Raw genomic sequence first — 17,511 nt, forward strand, 5'->3', positions numbered from 1 at the left:
ATGCCAGGAGAACCTGAGACAGCAAAGCTCTGGTGTCCGTGCAGTTCCCTCGTTGCAATGCATTGATCGGAACTCTCTTAAAGAAAGTGGCCTGGATATTTGAGACACCTATTGATTGCTCCACTGGCTCTCTTCCTGCCCTGATCCTCATTCACTCAGCATTGCCTGAATAACCTGCACTTCTGCGTTAGGGCAGTCTCCCCAGACCTTAAAGGGCTACATGCACCGCTGTTCACCTAGCTGCAGCCCATGTAGGGAGGAGAGAAGATGCCTGGTGACCCTCATATGCACTCCCCAAGGGGAAGGCCTAAGTCTCTCCTGCAGCATCAAGCTGAGCATTTCAAGAGTAAGGCAGAAGCTTGAAGTCATGGTTAGCTGTTTTTGCCATCTTTGAATACCGGTGTCCTCTGCCTGAAGAAGAGGCTCACGCCTCGTGTCCAGAAGGCAGGAGGTGGTATGTACATCATGTATGTTGACAATAACCAGGAAAATGAAAAGAAAAAAAGAAATCATGAACCCCTTAATTAGTTACTAATGGAATATCATACTGTTCTTCAGAGGAAGGACAGTTTCTTCACCCAGAAATATCCCTGCTAAGTTACCAGCGCAGTGCCAAGGACATCAAGGAGAAACCTGTCAAGAGAAGAACTGTTTTCTAGGTCTTGCCTTTAATCACAAGACTGGTTTTCTTCAAACTCCTGGTGATCAAGCAGGAGAAAGAACCTGGCTTTGCAACCTTCTGCCATGGATGAACCCCAGCAAGAAGAGAGAGGTATACTGAGGCAAAGTAGGAGGGGGAACTATTGAAAGGAAAAAAATTGTAGCTCAAGTATCAAGACACATCTTATCCTAATGAGTGCTTGGAGACTGCAGAGCAGGCCCTCTGGGGAAACCAAGACATCAGGGATTTTTAAAAACAGTTAAACTACTAGAAATGTACAGCTGGGAACACTCCTGCCCTGGCAGAGAAAAGGGATGGATGAGCTAATAGGATGACAAATCAGAGATGGAAAAGACCAATGAACCTTTTCTAATCCAAAATCCCTTGTCAATTCTGCATTTTTGAGCAAGTCAAGCAATTATGGATTTGTTCTTTCTAGAACTCCTGGCTCTGTGGAGACCAAAGACTGTAAAACCATTTTTCTCCCTTTTCGGATTTAGCTTTTAAAGATGTGTATTGATTGAATTCTGTATACTAATAGTTTGTGCTTTCACCAGGCTTCACATAAAGTTAACTAATCAGTCCTCACAATCCTTTTGCAAAGCAAAGCAGTATGACCCTTATTTCTCAGCTCTGGAAATTGAGCAAAATAAAGAGAAAAAAAGATGCCTGCCCAACATCACTTGACCACTCTGTGTTAGAACACAGAAGTCCTATCTGCAGATTGCTAGTGTAGTCTCCTCTGCTCTTCTTGATATTGTCATGTGTTCTTGCATCCCATTACTATCAATAAATCTTTACACTGTATATTCCACAGCTCTAAATATTATGGGCAGGATCACAGATACACTAATATCAATAGCAAACCACCCTTCCCCAGTGGCTTTAATGATGCCGAATCAATCCCTATATGAATAACTAAATACACTTCAGCGCAAAAGCAGCTTTAGAGTCAAATTTCACTTTGCCATGAGTAGTATCCCACAGGGCTCAGGAGTTCAGGCACAGCATCATGTGAGTGAACCTACATTGCTTGCCAGCCTAACTCTGGTCTGGACGGAGTTAACTGTTTTCACACAACTTGGAGTCTAAGCCACAAAACCCTTCACAGGACCCTGCTCTAGACTGCATGGAAATCCCAGAACTAGAAGCAGAGAATGTCCTGGCCACACAGTCAGACACACCAGCGCCAGCTCCTGTGACTCTGCTTCCCCGGCTGCCAGCTCCGAGAAGCTCAACGGCTTGGACGCAGGGCAGCACAGATTCAGGCAGCCAGCAAACCCAGACCCATGCTGCTGCTCTGCAGAGTGACTGGAGCCACATCAGGCTTTTAAGGTTGTTTTATGGGATTCATATGAGCAGGCTAGAGTGCATTACCAATCTGTGCTCCCACTAAAGCCAGAGTCACTTATGTGGATTGGCGCGGGTAAAAGGATGTATCCCCTCCCCAAACTACCACATGCAGATAAGCAAGTTTCCAGTGGTCCCTCTCTAACTCCAAAAGTAGGTGCCTCCCTCCCAGCAGTGGATTAAGATCCTCTGACTCTACCATCTCTACACCTAGGTCAGGGAGGGCCAGACTACACAAGTCTGCATCTCCTCCCCTTGGTAACTGGTGTGCTCTAGCAGGAAGATATTTAACCACAGAAACTACACATCCATCAAGGAACAGAACAGGGTTTAACATCTAATCTACATTCTTAACAACACTGTCTGCCATCAACTTGCTTCTCAAGAAATGAGAGAGCCCTAGTGCAAAGCAATACACGCTCAGGTGACATTGTACAATTCATCACCAGCTGCTCTGACAGTATGACCTGGAAGCAAGCTGCCTCCCAGCATCTTGGCTCCAGCATAGAGGACTTGTGCAGACCACAGCCAGCTGCTGTTCCTTGTGGTTAAACTGAGGAGAACATGCTCTGCCAGGTACAGCAATGCATAGGGTTACATGCAACGTTTCTCTTTCCTTCCCCCTCCTCCCCTCATTGCCTCTCCCAGAGGGACCCAAGGGAAACAAAGCTTTAAAGTCAATCCATAAGAATGTGTTTAATTGCCACTGAATTCCCTGTGGTTCACCTTGAATGGACAAGGATTGGAGACGGGGGTGGGGGAAGGAAAAGCAGCACAGGAGAGAAGCTGAACACTGCTCAGAGAGCGCTGAACAGATCAATAGGCTGAGCACAATGCAGGTTGAGCATGCAGGCCAGGGGACCCACAGCTCCCAGACAAACCTGCACTACCCACCATTTTCAGAAAGTCTCCTGAGGGCTAATATGGCCAGACTTTCTTTGCACACTGTGCCATAGCTCTGCATTAACCCCATCCTTCCCTTATGAAGCCCAGCCAACCCAGTCATGACCACACAAGAGCCTGTCCTCCCCAACACTGCAAAATGACCTGGGGGGCAAGAAGGGCAACACCCTCTAGCCTGGGGTTCCTTTGGGAAAGGAAACAGTCCGGTACAGCTAGTTTCCAGTTATTTGTCAGATTTGCAAGTGCTAGAAGTAATATTCTAGCATGAGGGTGCTGACTAGAACCACTTGCCTCTCTGGACTGCCCTATTTGTCACTGTCCATCCTGACTGTTTTACAAAGCCTGTAAAAAGATACCTTTGGAAAGTCAGAGAGGGCAAGTGTGTAGTTAGCCTAGGAGATCCTGCAAGACCTGGAGTCCCAGGTGCTGTTGGGACAGAGAACAATTCTCAGTCTGACTCTGTCTTACCTTCTTTTAGCATCCCCACTTTGAGGCATTTCATGAAGCGACAGGCCTGACAGGACTTGCGCCTCCGTTTCGTGATCTCACATTCATTGGTGGCCGGGCAGCTGTATTCAATATTCCCTGCAATCAAACACAGAGATGGTCACCCAGGAACCACGTTCCCCCCACTGACCCAGGGACAGGCTGTAGTGCCCAGATATTCCCACCACCATCAGTCTGTATATGCTGTATATTTGCTCACTCCTTTGCACACACACAGACTCTGAGACCACAGCCAGCTCATGATGGCTCTTAGAGACCCCAGCACTACTTATTAGAACACATTTCAGAAAAAAGCAATGCTGCTCTAAGTATTAGGAGAAACCTGTCCATTCAAGGGCATGACTGCAATGCTGGGCTTTTGGGCACAATGTGTCCTCCAGGCACGTCATCATCCCTTGTGCTGCATCCCTTATAAACCAGCCCGTTCCCTGAAGTCCAGGGCTGAAAGGGGGAGCAGTTCAGACGTTAGCAGCATTCCCTTTGCTGCCAGTCTTGCTCCTTGTCTGTGAGATGGATGTCACCTGCCCTTTCTTGCCTTGCTTAGGGGACCAGGGAGCTCAGAGATGGCATTGACTCCTTTGCTTCCTCCTGCCAGCTGGCATACTACAGGTAGCGCAGAAGCAGTAGGTCTGGTTTAAGAAAGATGGATAAGAGGTCCTGTAAAACGAATACAGGCTCTCTATGCAAATCGTTCCAGTTTTACTTTATTAGTCATTGTGTACCTGCCTCTTATCCCTCTGCACAGAGCATCAGCATTTCTTCCCTCATTCCCTTTCATTTATGATCACCTCACAACACTGCCTCTGAGACAAAGCAGGGCAAGAAGCATCCCAAATTTATTTCTGGTCACACTGTGTTTTATCATAAGCCAAGAATGTAACTGAAACATGGATATGAGGGTCTGATATGAGGATGTAAGTGGAATTATGCTGGATGACAGTGTAATGCAACAATTAGTTAGTCCTAGAAGACAACAAACAGAAATGGCTGTCTCCATCCTGCCATTCATTTTGGAGATGATGTTTCTGAGGAGGATTATTCAATGTTTGCCATGGAGCAGGACTGGAAATCTAAGCTTGACAGTGATGGATGGACAATGACAATACATTTGAGGCAGTCTAGCTACTGGGTAAATCAGGCAGCTCTGAAAAGGATTTCTAGGCTCTACAGTCAGTTCAGAAGAATGGAAAAGTTGGTTTGGTGGTTTAGAGCAGGAAATTGAGATTCAAGAGTTCAGTCAGAGCTGTAGGGAGAAGTGTAGGTAAGAGCCGAGAGAACACACAGTATGGCCTTTCCGTACCATCAGATTAGAAGCAGAGCTTACAGTTTAGTAGCACTGGGACAGAACTTGATTTTTGTTCCTGCTTCTGTAATGGATTTCTATGTTCTTGTGCAAGACCCTTCCTTTCTCTAAAGACAAACAATCTGATACATACCAGTCTCTGGGGGTGGTAATTAGACCTTGGGGCTAACCAAGCAGTTGGAAAGCCCATTGGGAATCTGAGTGGAAAGACAGAGAACAGATTCAAAAGGAAGAAAGCACCATTTGATGTATCTCACCATGCTTGGCCCATGCTGGGTGAAACCCCAGGAGCACACAACCTCCAAAGCCTAAAGGTGATCCGCCTGCTAATTATAAACCTTCTACCTCTTGCCTCTTGTTTTGTAACAAGACTTGCAACTTGCCCCTAAGCTCTAGCCCAGCCACTCCATTCCTCACCATTGTTCATCTGCCCCCAAAATGCAGTTTGTCTGCAGGAACAGAGTGTGCTGCACAAGTTGCTTCCATCCAGACTGTATTTTCGTCATTGTGCAGTACCTGAATTTCAATAGCCAGCAATATAGCAACGTTCTCAGAGAGCTGGAAATTGAGATTCAGTCTTGATCTCAAGGTAATAAAAAAACTTCTGCTCTAGACACAGAGCTCCAGCACATTACAGACCCATAAGTACAGAGGCCCTGACCTCATGATCAGATACTTGCTGTGCCCCACATAGGAAGGAACAGAGCAGGAACAAACCTGGAATAAAACTCAAACACGGTCTCGCTTTGGAAGGTTTTGCCTTAGTTTCAGTGCCCACCTTTCTCACCAAATCCAGGACCAGAATTCTGGAGAGATGTAAGATTTCATGTTTTGTGGTCCCAAGGCCAAAAATTTGCCCCCTAACACAGAGACACTGCACCAAGGGCACTGAGCCCTTAATAGCAGCGGGAAGCAGTGACAGCCCTCATCTGGCAGCTCAAGGTGCCTCTACATTGTGTCAAGCAGATCCCCCAGCTTCTCCATGCCTCCAGCCCATGGACCTCTTGACAAGCAAAGTACTGGAAATGGTTTACAAAACCTACATCACAACTAAATCTGATAGTGTCAGAGTAGGTGTAGGTACTGGTTACCATATACACGCTGTATGTACAGCTTGAAAAAGCAGTTCTCAAAGGCACTTCTGTACTGGGATCAAGCCTGTTAAAGGAGCAGAGCCAGAGGAAGGTGGGCACTGGGACTCCCCTTCCTGGGCAGCAAAGCAGTGGCCACCAAGTAGTGCAGCAGCCATCCTATTCAGCATGCATATTGCCTTCACATTGAACACAGGGTCATGTGCCCCTTCCAAACGCTGTGCCCAGACTAAAGGAAGAAAGGACAAGCAGCTGTGTCTTACAGCCCTCTCTACAGGCATAAATGCTAGAGGGGAGGCTCACTGTACCCTCTTCGCACAAGACAATGCTGCCAAAGTAAATGGAGCTTTATATCAGGCCCCAAAACATGCTCTGTGCTTCAGCAGTTGAGAGCTACAGCTGGGGGCATCACCAGCCATTATTGCAAGAAACAGGGACATCACCAGGGAAGGCACAATCAGCATTACCCAGGCAGAAGTCATCCAAGAAAAACTATCATCTCCAAAACTTTAACAAAGTTCTCTGACTTTTGTGTGTGTGTGTGTGTGTGTGTCTCAATTTCTTTTATGGGTCCTGGGGCTGGCTGCCAGCACAGTGAGCTGCTCACAACTCCCTGTAATTTCTGTAAGTGCCCTGTGATAAAGTGATGAGATTAACTCATCGGAATTCCAGCAGCCTCCCAGTGGCTGGCGGTCACACCACCAGCCTGGCTGCTGGCGCAGGGGTCTCAGAGAGAGTTTCCCCTTCACTACAGCATCTGGGGGTGCTGCAAGGCCCTACAGAAGAGTGTCAGCACACAAGGGTGCATGCACATGGACAAGTCTGCATGCAAGTATAAAATTTGAGTCAAGTTTCAGTGTATCATGAACTGTAGATTATGCGATCCGAAAGGGCAGAAAATGGGATAATCTAATAGGCAAGGCCTTGCTTTGAACTGTTGCTTATTAAAAAAGATTTCCTTGACAATATTTACATTTGATCTGAAAAAACTGCTAGGACCTCACCAATACCATGGGACAAGATTTACCTAAAAAATGGCTTCAAAAAAATCAACTGGTAGGTGACCAGATCAGAGTTTGGATTTGTTCTAAGCCTTCATATGTCACTTTGGAGGGCAAATCACTTCCTCTCTGTGTCCTAGTTTGCTCGTCTGCAAAATGAAACGAGCGCCAAACCTACCTTCTGGGGAGATAGTAAGTCTTGATTCATTAAGGTTTAACTGTACTTTAAAGCCTTTAGATGAGAGATGCTAAGAAACAGCCAAGGACTATTAAAGTGATAGATCATGGTTTCTATGCTGGAGAACTGCAAAATTACCCTATTTTCTGTAAAATTGGACCTTTGACTGTTAAACAGTTTGGAACAGACTTTCCAGTGCACACACAATAGAAGCACCTGAAAATTGCACGAGAGCTTGGTCGTTGAAGAGACCCCATAGTCACCTTACCTCACTGGAAGGGGAGGGACTGGGAAGAGGAGAATGCCTCCCTGAGCTTCGGGAGCACAGTGAAGTCCCACCCAGCTCCTGCTTCAGTATGGACAGGGCTCCTCAGGGGAGTTAAACTCAGAATTAGTATGGCACTGAGAGCATAAGCTGCTCCCTGCATACTGATCCTGCCTTTCTATAAAGCCTTTCTATGAGGAAACTCAGGAAAGATTAGATAGAAGTAGCCAAGAAAGTCTTAAAGCTAAAACATTTTCAGCTTCTGTTTTCTGAAGAAAACCCCTCATCTTCTCTCTTTTTCTGTTTTTTTTTCTTCACTGCTTTTCGCCATTCTTTCCCTCTCCTCTCCCTTCCTTCCATACTCTGTCCTGCTCTGCACTGCTGCACACAGACCTCTTAACTCTTTCTTTGGGTGACTCAGAGGGCCAGATGACTGCAGCTTCTCCTGAATTTCAGGGAAAACCCCAGATTCAGACATATCTGCTATTAAGTTCCAAATTCCATTCATTCAAGTCATGTCTTTCACTCTAGTGATTTGACACATCATGCTGCAGTTGTGACCAATGGTGTGGTGCCACTCTGCCAGCCCCCTGGGGCCAGAGGGCTGGGAATAGGAATTCCCAGGGAAATCCATCTCATAGGCACCTCAGCTCATGCATTTGTTTCCTTCTATCGCAATTTTTGTAACAATTGTTACACTGCCTTCACAGTTGTTTTTTTCTTTTGGTTGGTTGGGGTTTTTTTTGTTTTTGTTTGTTTGTTTTACAAGAACTGCTTGCAAAATACTGTAGCCTTAGGAAGGTCCCATCAGGCAGTCAGTATAATGCCTCCATGGCACAGCTATTCTGCATGGCTGGGACAGTCTGCAGAAGAAAGCAACCCAACATTTCAATAAGTCACTAGCTCTGATGACACTTTCATTTCAGGACCCACAAGCTTTTGTCCTGAATCCTTTTTATCTCCGATTCCGAAGGTAAAGAGATCATTTGGGTGTCTCAGCGAAAAGGGACCTGAAAACTGTAAAAAGGTCCTTGGTGAGTACAGTGCCAGGCCAGCAGTTCCTCTGCCCTCAGCAGGCACTAGTTTGACCTCCTGCACCAGGATGGGGAATACTGATAATATGTATGGAGTGGATTCTCTATTACCTTCCACCTAAATTAGCCCTTCTAACTGAGGCATCATAGCCTGAGTCCTGGTGTGAGGAGAGGTACTTTGTGAAAATCAGAGGAAAATCTCTCCAATGATCTGTGTGAGGTAAAAGGGGTTATTTTTTAAGCCACAGTTTTCAAAGAAAGGGATTCAAATATTGAACCTGTAAATCTGTATTTAGGCACTTGAATAAGTGACCTGATTTTCAGCATGGCTGTCCTATGCTTCCAGGGACATGTCCCTGATCTAGGTGCCTGAGTATATACAAGCATCAATAGAGGCTCCTATTTTTTGAAAAAAAAAAAGCAAACCAAAACAACAACCACCAAACAAACCAAAACAAACAGCACAAAAAGCCCACAAAAAAACCCAAACAAACAAACAAAGAAAACCCCAACAACAAAGCAAAACTGAAAAACTCCCCACCCTAGTACACGTGTTTATCACTTGCAGGACAATGAGACTTTGGAAAAGCAGGTGAGATAAGCCCTAACACTTAGATTAACAAAATTTTACTTCATGCAGCTAATACACGAAGAAAAACAGAAATGTGAGGACCAAGGCTTCAGGAATCTTGATGCTATGAGAGGAAAAGTGGGTAGCTATATGTGTAACACCAGCACTTTTTCCTCCTCAGTGTGGCACACCTGGCTCCTTGCTTCACGAAAGAGGAACGGGACATTTTGTACAACCTCACTCAAATCAGCCTTCTGCTTGCATGAGGATGCAGGAGATGGGCCCTGGAGCTCCCTCCTGGCAGCAAGTTTGTTTCTAGGGTTTCTGACACAGAAATACTTCACTGAAGTTCTACAGAAAAGATCCTGCACAGAATTCTCTGTATAGATGCACTGAGGCAAAAAGAAAACACAAGACTAATAGAGTTGAGTGCACTGGAGATGTTTTTCTGAATCCAAGTGCCAGAGCTGTGAATAGTAGGCAGCACTCAGGCACTAGATCTGGGGAATACTGCACTTTCCCTGGTTAAGCTTCGAAAGTTTTTGGAAAGCTCAGAACATCTCCTGTTTTTTGGCTGTGAAATCCCACCTGAAAAGTAGCAGGCATGTTTCTGAGAAAGACAACAGGATAGGACAGTGCCTGGCTGCCGTGGCTGCTACTGTAGGGGCACAAAACCTCCCTTCTGCATCTCACAGGCCCTTTGCTGATCCTGTGGATGGTAATGCTCTTCTGCTCAGGAAAACGAGCAAACTCTCTTAACTGCTCCTCCCTTCCCACTCTAACCACCGTAACGACAACCAGGAAGCCCTAGAAGACTACAGATTTTGTTACAAGCCTGTTATAAATCCCTACAAGTCTTCTAAGCTGCATTATCCACATTTTAAGCCCCTTCTTGGTGTAAGGGCATCCCAGCACAGCAGTTGTGTTGCTACATGCACTGAGTTTGAAGCTTGCAAGACTCAAGCAGGGAATCCACAGATGCAGACACTTTGCCTGATACACAACCTGCGTATTCAGAAGACGACGGTAAATGTGTCTCTCGTCTCTGACTCTCCAATAACCAGTTCTCCCCAATATCACTGCTTGCAAGTGTGTATTACCTTACGGGTATGAGTTCCAAGTACACAATGAGATGATTCACAAAGATCAGAGAGAGAAATCTTAATTCAGATTTATTTTGCTGAGCTTTAAGCTTTTATTTTATATTAATGGATTATTTTAGAAATAGCCTTAATTTTCACCATTTGAAGATGAAAAATAGATGAAGGGTAGTCACAGCCATGAATATGTTGAATAATAAAGGACTCATATGGTTACATAGTACTGTTACTAGTTAATATTCAGAATAGGCAAAACTACCAATTGTAACGACTGATGAACAAAAGATAATGACAATATATTTGATTGATATATAACACTCTATCTACTGAGCAAACTATTAAAAGAAGGAACAGAGTAGAGTTAGATTAAGAATTTGTATCCCATAAGAAATCCAGCATTTGCCTTTGCCCTAAATTTGTATGAAAGGATTAGTTAGGATTTCCATGCAATAGAAATTAAAAAAATTTTAATTCAGAAACATCTAAAACGCATTATCTTTCATGTAACAGACCTGTTCCATTACGTTCAACTAATACGAATTTCTGGGTTTCAAACCAGACCTCTCTTAAGCACCAACAGCAGCACACTTCAACATGCTCAAAACTCAGATTCTCTCCTGTCTTCGCTAGGTTGCACCTTCCACAATATTCACAAAGTCAGGTGATGCCCATGGCACATGTTTTTATGGAGGACACTTGCGTCATGGAGGTAAATGCAGACATGCAGTCATGCAGACAGAATATAATGGGGACCCAAAGCACAGTTCCCACAAAGCAATACAATTGTAGAGAAACAGGATTAAAGTTTTGTCAGACAAGCCTAGCTGACAGAAAATGCATCAAGTCAGTTCAGAATTTCTGAGTCTGCCTCAAAGCATGGGAAGTCCAGCCCTGGGGCTCAAAATAACATGTTCAGAGGGAAAGGCCTGCAGCCCAGTGGCGCGTGCTGTCTTCTCGTCTCAGGTTTTCACCTTTCCATCTCAAGCATTGCCAGTGCTGCAAAGTGGAAATGACACACAGGTTTCCAGGCCTTGATCCTTCTCTTGGGCCATGTAACACAACATGAGAGAGGTCATAGGTGTGACGCCCCCATAACCTGTGGGATAGATTAGGATGTGTTGTGTGATCCTGGCTTAGTTCAGCAAAACCAAACACTCCAATTTGAAGTGAATCAACAGTTTGGATTTTCCTGACCTTTTTTATCTTATCATCAACATTTTCTTTGGGGAAATCTGACTTTGTAAAAATTCTTCTTCTCTTTGGAAAAATCCTACCGATGGAAAACTCCCACATAGTAGTAGTAGTGACTTCAGAGATAACCAGCCATGTCCATGCTGGCTTTCAGCCTATCTTCTCTGCATTACTTGAAAAGCAACAACCCTTTTGCTGTCCAGGACAGCCTGGCCTCACCTGTCTAAGGGGGAAAGTGAGTTGCAGAGCTGTCAGGCTCAAAAAAGGTCTGCAGCTTGGATGTCCGTTCTTCCCACTGCTGTAGCAGCAGGCTATTCCAGGATTGTCTTGCCTCAAGACATGAGGTTTTACATGAGTTAATGCAGCTAATAAAAACCAATAGGCAGACTGGGGTCATTTGTAGCAAGGGAGGGGAGTCGCCGGGAGGGGGGGGGTGGGGTGGGGCGGGGCGGGGGGGGGGACTTAGTGAAGCTCTGCTTCATGATCAGGGGTATTTACATAGTAGTCTAATCATCCAGGACAGATTTAGACCCATTTTATAGCAGCATGCACACCTGTTACTTAATAAAGTTACCAAATGTAGGGCCAACAGATTAAGTACTCTCATAATAGTCATTAGTTTTTCATCTTTCAATGCTCAAGCACACAGAAGTGAAGTGGCTGGTCCAAGACCACAAAAGCCTGATGATGAATTTACCTACTGCATCTCCTGAGCACCTGGGAAATCCTGGGGTCGTAGCTCCATCTCTGTACTCAAACCATTGAGTCAATGGCATTCCCAGATACCAGAATCATGGCAAGTCTTTTGATATTAGCAGGGAATGCAATTGTATAACATACACATTTGCACGCTTTCTGCATACCCTACATCAATGTTAGGCAGCCTGGATGAAGATTTTCCCACTTCTTCAGTTAGATGCTTAACACATCTACTAAATATAATAGAGTTGCAGGACGAACACCTTTTGGAAATGCTTTTGCCACTTGCCATCTCTTCTATGTGGTCTTTAAACCCTTTTCCGCTGCATACCCAGGGCTGTGCTTGGATATTGCATGCACTGCAGCAGAGCCCTGGGAACAGTGCATTTTCTTGACTCAAGCAAACACTGCAGCCCTATTTGCTGCCCACTCCCCTGGGCTCAGACCTCAGCTCCATAGCTGAAATTGCTCACCCTCAGGCACAGCACGCTCGACTCTCCCACTCAGAAGAAAAGCATTTTGGTACCTCAGTCGCTAGCCCAAGCTCATGACAGGGTGAGAGAAATCTGCACTTACTCCTTTGCCCCATCTGTTACACATTAACAGGCAATCAGTTAGGGAACCACAGGGAGAATATGGCTGTGCTGGGGAGAGGGGGCTGGAGAGAAGCACTCTCCCTTCTTGGGATTAAGTCAGCTGACATATCACCCAGGCTGATACAGACTTCAGGCACTGCCGCCCTACATCATTTTCTTTCAATTTTCTCTGAAAAGTCTTAAAAAATTCCTAGGTCTTTTTCTCTCTCTCCAGGTTAGGCCTCTCTTCTGCTCTCCCACAGAGGTGCCCCAGTATTGCTCCTATGAGGGGTTAGTTTTTCAGGCTCTTCCTATATAAGAAGCCCCTAGGGCTTCGCTTCAGAGTAATACCCTGTCCCTCCTTTAGCACCTGAATGTGCCAAAAAGAAACACTGGGAATGGGTCCAAGTGCTGGAGGAGGGACAGAGCCAGTGCTGACAGTCAGAAGTGCAAGTAAAAGTTCACATTCAATCACAGGAGATTCAGCAATGACAAATCACAGAAACACTGCCAGGGAACAGGCCAATGCCCTAGAGATGGCCATGCTTTCCACACAGCATAATAAAAGAGGAAGAGTCAGTGGGGCAATAAAAAGTGATTATTTCCACAGCTAGATAATAGTAAGGAGAGACATCTGGAATCTAAGAAATTAAGCTAGAAATAGTGAATTCTGCAGAGACCTGGGCTGAACTGCACCCTGTACTGCTCTGTCCACTCCAGAGTTGGACATTCCCAGTGACAGAGTGTAATCAGGCCCATTCAATGAACAAAAATAAAATAAGTGCTCTCCCCACATGTGCATTTCTTTCATTTCACAGGAGATAAGGAAGTGTTGGTGTAGTGGATTGACCCCAGCCAACATTCAAGTACACACAGAGCTGCTTGCTCACTGGACATCTGTCTCTAGTCAACCCGCCATGATCGGGTAAACTCAATACACTTTCTACTGGAAGGTGAATGATCCTGTCTTTTTTCCAGTCAGAGAGTGTGAGAAATAAAGGGACTATCCGTACGTCCAGACATGTTTGCTCACACGGGGCCTGCTTATGTAAGTACACCCAAGCATCCATGGATATTGGAGCTTGCCTGGATGCACTCCCACTTTTGGCTATACCATTGTACCTGCATGTGTGCACCACCTGCGGCATACCTTGGGCGGTCACGACACAGCCATACACCTCATATGTGAACTGTACATGCAGGAGCAATGCACTGCAATTCACCTACACATACGTGCAATGAGGTTTTCAAAATCACCTGAGGAACTTCTCATCCTTAGTAAGACTGAGAAAAACTGAGTATCTCTATCTCCTTCAGTGCCTAAAGTTTTTATCTTCAAAGAAGTTGCATCTGAATGAAAGGGGTCGGTGGAACTGGAAAAGTATGAACACAGGATTGACTGTCATCCAAGTGCCCTGTTCAGCCTTGTGGTGAGCTCTGTATGGAGTCCACGGCCACAAATTATGACTGGCAGGACAGAGTGAGAACCTCTCTATGCCTGTAATGCTGGAGTTTTCACCTCAAGGTGCAGACATCTCTAAAGAGATGCCATCTCTAGGCAGGGGCATCCACTCTTCAAATGAGCCTTAAAAACACCTTTAGAGTGCAAAGCATTTCCTTTCCAGGCCTCACTCCACTAGCAGCCACATTATCAGGGTATCAGTGCCACCTGCAATGGCAGGAAGATCCACTAGGCCAGACACCCAGATCTGGTAGCCAGCCAGGCTAGGAACGTGGCAAAGGTTCCTACCACCACAAAGCCTAACTTCATGTCCAGGTTGATTTGGAAGGACCAGAGCTGAGCAGGAGGAGAGAGGAAGCATACAAAAGGATGGAGGGTTAGGTGCATTACCTTCATCCTCCCTTTCCCCCTTTTCTATGACATGGAAACACTGCAGTCTCAGCAATGTCTGGGGCCACCTCCCATTTTTGCTATGGAGTGAAGGTCTCAGTGTCCCTCCCTTCCCACCATACCTTGAATAGTCCTCTTGAAGAAGGCTTTGCACGCCTCACAGGAAGCCACGCCGTAGTGGTACCCAGAAGCAATGTCCCCACACACCAGGCACAGCCGCTTGGGGATTGCATTGAGCATGTACTCGCACTTGGTGGGCGAGTCCTCCATGATGGCGCTGGCGCAGTCATCGTAACGCTTACGGCAGGACCCACCGCCAATCCCTGTGCCATTGAACATGGGTGGTGAGTCTAGGCCATTGGGGTGGCCACCCATGGCGATGCCGTAGCCACCGCTAGCGTCGGAGGAGCCACTTGGGCTGTGGTGGCTGATGGCGTCGATGCCAGAAGATGGGCTGGAGGGCTCCGTCTTGATGAAGGACCCACAGCTGGAGGAGAGGTGCCGCTCCTCCGTGGTCATTCTGCCGAGCAGCCTGCGGGGAGAGAGCAAAGGCACTCAGCAGCCTCCTGGCCAAACCCAGCTCCAGGTTGGTCAAAAGAGAGCCCTGCTTTTCCCACCTCAGTCCAACTCCAGCTGGCTCAGGCAGTTTGCCCCCACCCAGATCCTTCTCCTTCAGGGGTATCAGTACAACTCACTAAGAATAGCCCACCTACTCCCCACAAACTCACATTAGAATAAAGACAAGGCTATTCATGTAGATCATGATTCAGGCTGTTCATGGGCTGCAGTGCTGGGAAGGGGCATCAGTGCTGATGAGGCACAATCTACCCCAAACACAATCTACCCCTGGGACAGCAGAAAGAAATGCGCCTGTCTGTGGCAGGCCAGGTGAAAAAGATGTTTGGTTAGTTCAAGATGTGCTGCCCTTGCTCTAAGCAAAAAGTTCACTAGCAGACCCTGCAGAAAGGGCCTGCTCAGATTGGATTTTCATTTGTTATACAGAAGTCTTGATTAATTTTCATATTGGATTCCTTACCCCCTGCTTCACTATCATCATTAAATGAGGAGTTTAGAAATTGAAGGAAAATCATCTGATCAGGTGTTTCCTCCAGCTTAATCTTAATCTTTCTTCTATTTACTCGTATAGGGCTTTTGCATGGAGACAATTTCCCACTTCTTAGAGAGAGGGTTATGCTCTTAAGTATATGAAAAGGACTGCATCTTTACCAAATTTGCAAGCTCTTCTTATTTATTTTAGTCACAGATAGTCTTACTCCTTACATAAATGTTCAGCCTTTTTTTTTTAGAACACTGCTAATTTTTATGATATCTTACAGCCATGAGTTCCAGGGATTACTTGTGCGGTGTACGAACAAACAAACAAAATCCCACTTTTATTTGCCTATACTGTATTTGCAGCCTTTCAGGCTCCCTGGACGTCTCCTGACTCTCCTTCTCAGGAAATGTACTTTTGCCATGTTCTCCTCATTCAGCTCTTCATTATCTATATAATTGTTCTTCACGCAGAAGTTTTTGCAGACCTCTTATCTGCTTCATCATCCATCTCTGAACTTCCTCTAGCCTGGCTATTTCTGTTCAATCCAGAACAGAGTTCAATGAACCAGCTCCTCAGCAGCATGAAACTGGCACTGCTCCATCACTTCTCCAGCTGAAGGTCTGGACAGTAGTCAAGACAAAGGCATGCCATCAATTACCTACTGACGTTACCATATTTTCAGTGTTATTTTCAGCTTATCTATTATATAACTCCTTACACTGTTTGCTTTTCTCTTCTTTAAATTAAAATCTAAATTGTTACCATTTCTTCAACAGAGAATATCAGCAAGTTACTTGTTGCAATCCTCAGATCTTTTCCCGAGTTGCTACCATTACTTTAGAATCCATTAAGATGTATGCAAAATCAAATTAATGCCTTCTGGTGTGCAATGTTTTGCAATAGTCAACATTGCATTTCATCTACCACTGTGCTGTCCATGCACCCAGCTTTATTAGGATCCTCTGGAGTTCTTCAGTCTTTCTTGATAATTTGATGTCATCTGCAGAGTCTCATTGTTCACCCGCTTCCCAGATCATTAACACATGGATCAAACACCGCAACACTGATCTTTGTGGGTGATTCATGTTAACCTTTACCATGCTGAAAATTGACTTCTCTTTCTTTTCTGGGTAGGGTATTTCTACCCTTCTTTTCTGTCTCAGACACTTCTTAATTGATAATAGTATTAACCTGAGAGGTTAAATTTTCCCTTCAGCAAGATAATTTGTCAAAGGCTTTTAAGAAAACCTAAATACGTGCATTTTCCTGATGACATGTCCAAAGAATTCTGACTGACTGGGGATGCTTGACTTTTCTTCTTGGAAGCTCTGCTGGTTTAAAGTTACCGTACTATGGTCATGTGGGTAATTTCTATTTCTATTTCAGTTTCAGCCTATTTACCTGGTATTTGTGGCAACTCCTTCTGCCAAGAGGTCAAACCCAGCAGGGGACAGGACAAAACATTCTGTGATACAGCAAGGCTGGAGTGCACACTTTTATATATATATATATCATATCTGTGTGTCTGTTGATATGAATGTAGATGTTTGTATGCAGCAACTTCACAGTCCTGCATCCTTATGATCTCATTTGACCCAAGTATCTCCTAATTTTCCCTTCTCTGTTTCATCCTCAATGCTTGACCTCATCTCCTATCTCTGGAATCGATCGGCCAAGTTTGTTATTTGGCAAGACTGTTGACCTTGAGAGTATGGGCAGGCATCTCACGTTCCTCAGCTGCTTTGCCTGGTGTTACTTGAGAGGAATCCAGAGTTTGGTCCCTCTCAGAGACAGCATGATGAGTTGATGAATGCCCATGCTTTGCCCAGAGGGTCACACTGGACCAGAGGCCATGGAGCAGTTACAGGAATAATTGCTGCAGGTGCATTCATCTTTAATCCCACAGGGCACCTAGACAGATTGCAGATCTCCTGGTGGAATGCCAGCTGAGTGTGTGGAGGAAGATGAAGCTTTGCTAGCTGAGTCCAGATCTTAGCATCTCACAGCAAAGCTGAAAGCTGCTGTGCTGGCCAGACTCTGGAACCTTTCCCTACCTGAGAATTGCATTTGTAATAAAAATCTGAAGATCACTGGGCACAATAACATGAGATTAGGGTCAAAATGGAAGGCAAAACCACCATAACACACTGCTCTGCACTGAAAAACTCCACAG

The 17,511-nt window shown here is 45.4% G+C and overlaps 1 protein-coding gene across 3 annotated transcripts in view; it reads right to left on the reverse strand.

Annotated features, from left to right (window-relative positions):
* ESRRB (estrogen related receptor beta) overlaps positions 1–17,511 on the reverse strand; it is a 132,501-nt gene that overhangs the window by 29,188 nt on the left and 85,802 nt on the right. For all 3 annotated transcript variants that reach the window (XM_049825141.1, XM_049825142.1, XM_049825140.1), the window contains exons 2-3: positions 14,404–14,813; positions 3,383–3,499 (exon numbers count right to left, since the gene is read on the reverse strand). In XM_049825141.1, the coding sequence (XP_049681098.1) occupies positions 3,383–3,499; positions 14,404–14,813 (527 nt within the window). The remainder of the gene's footprint in view (positions 1–3,382; positions 3,500–14,403; positions 14,814–17,511) is intronic.

Source organism: Accipiter gentilis, chromosome 22, assembly GCF_929443795.1.
Source record: "Accipiter gentilis chromosome 22, bAccGen1.1, whole genome shotgun sequence".
Taxonomy (NCBI): Eukaryota; Metazoa; Chordata; class Aves; order Accipitriformes; family Accipitridae; genus Astur; species Astur gentilis.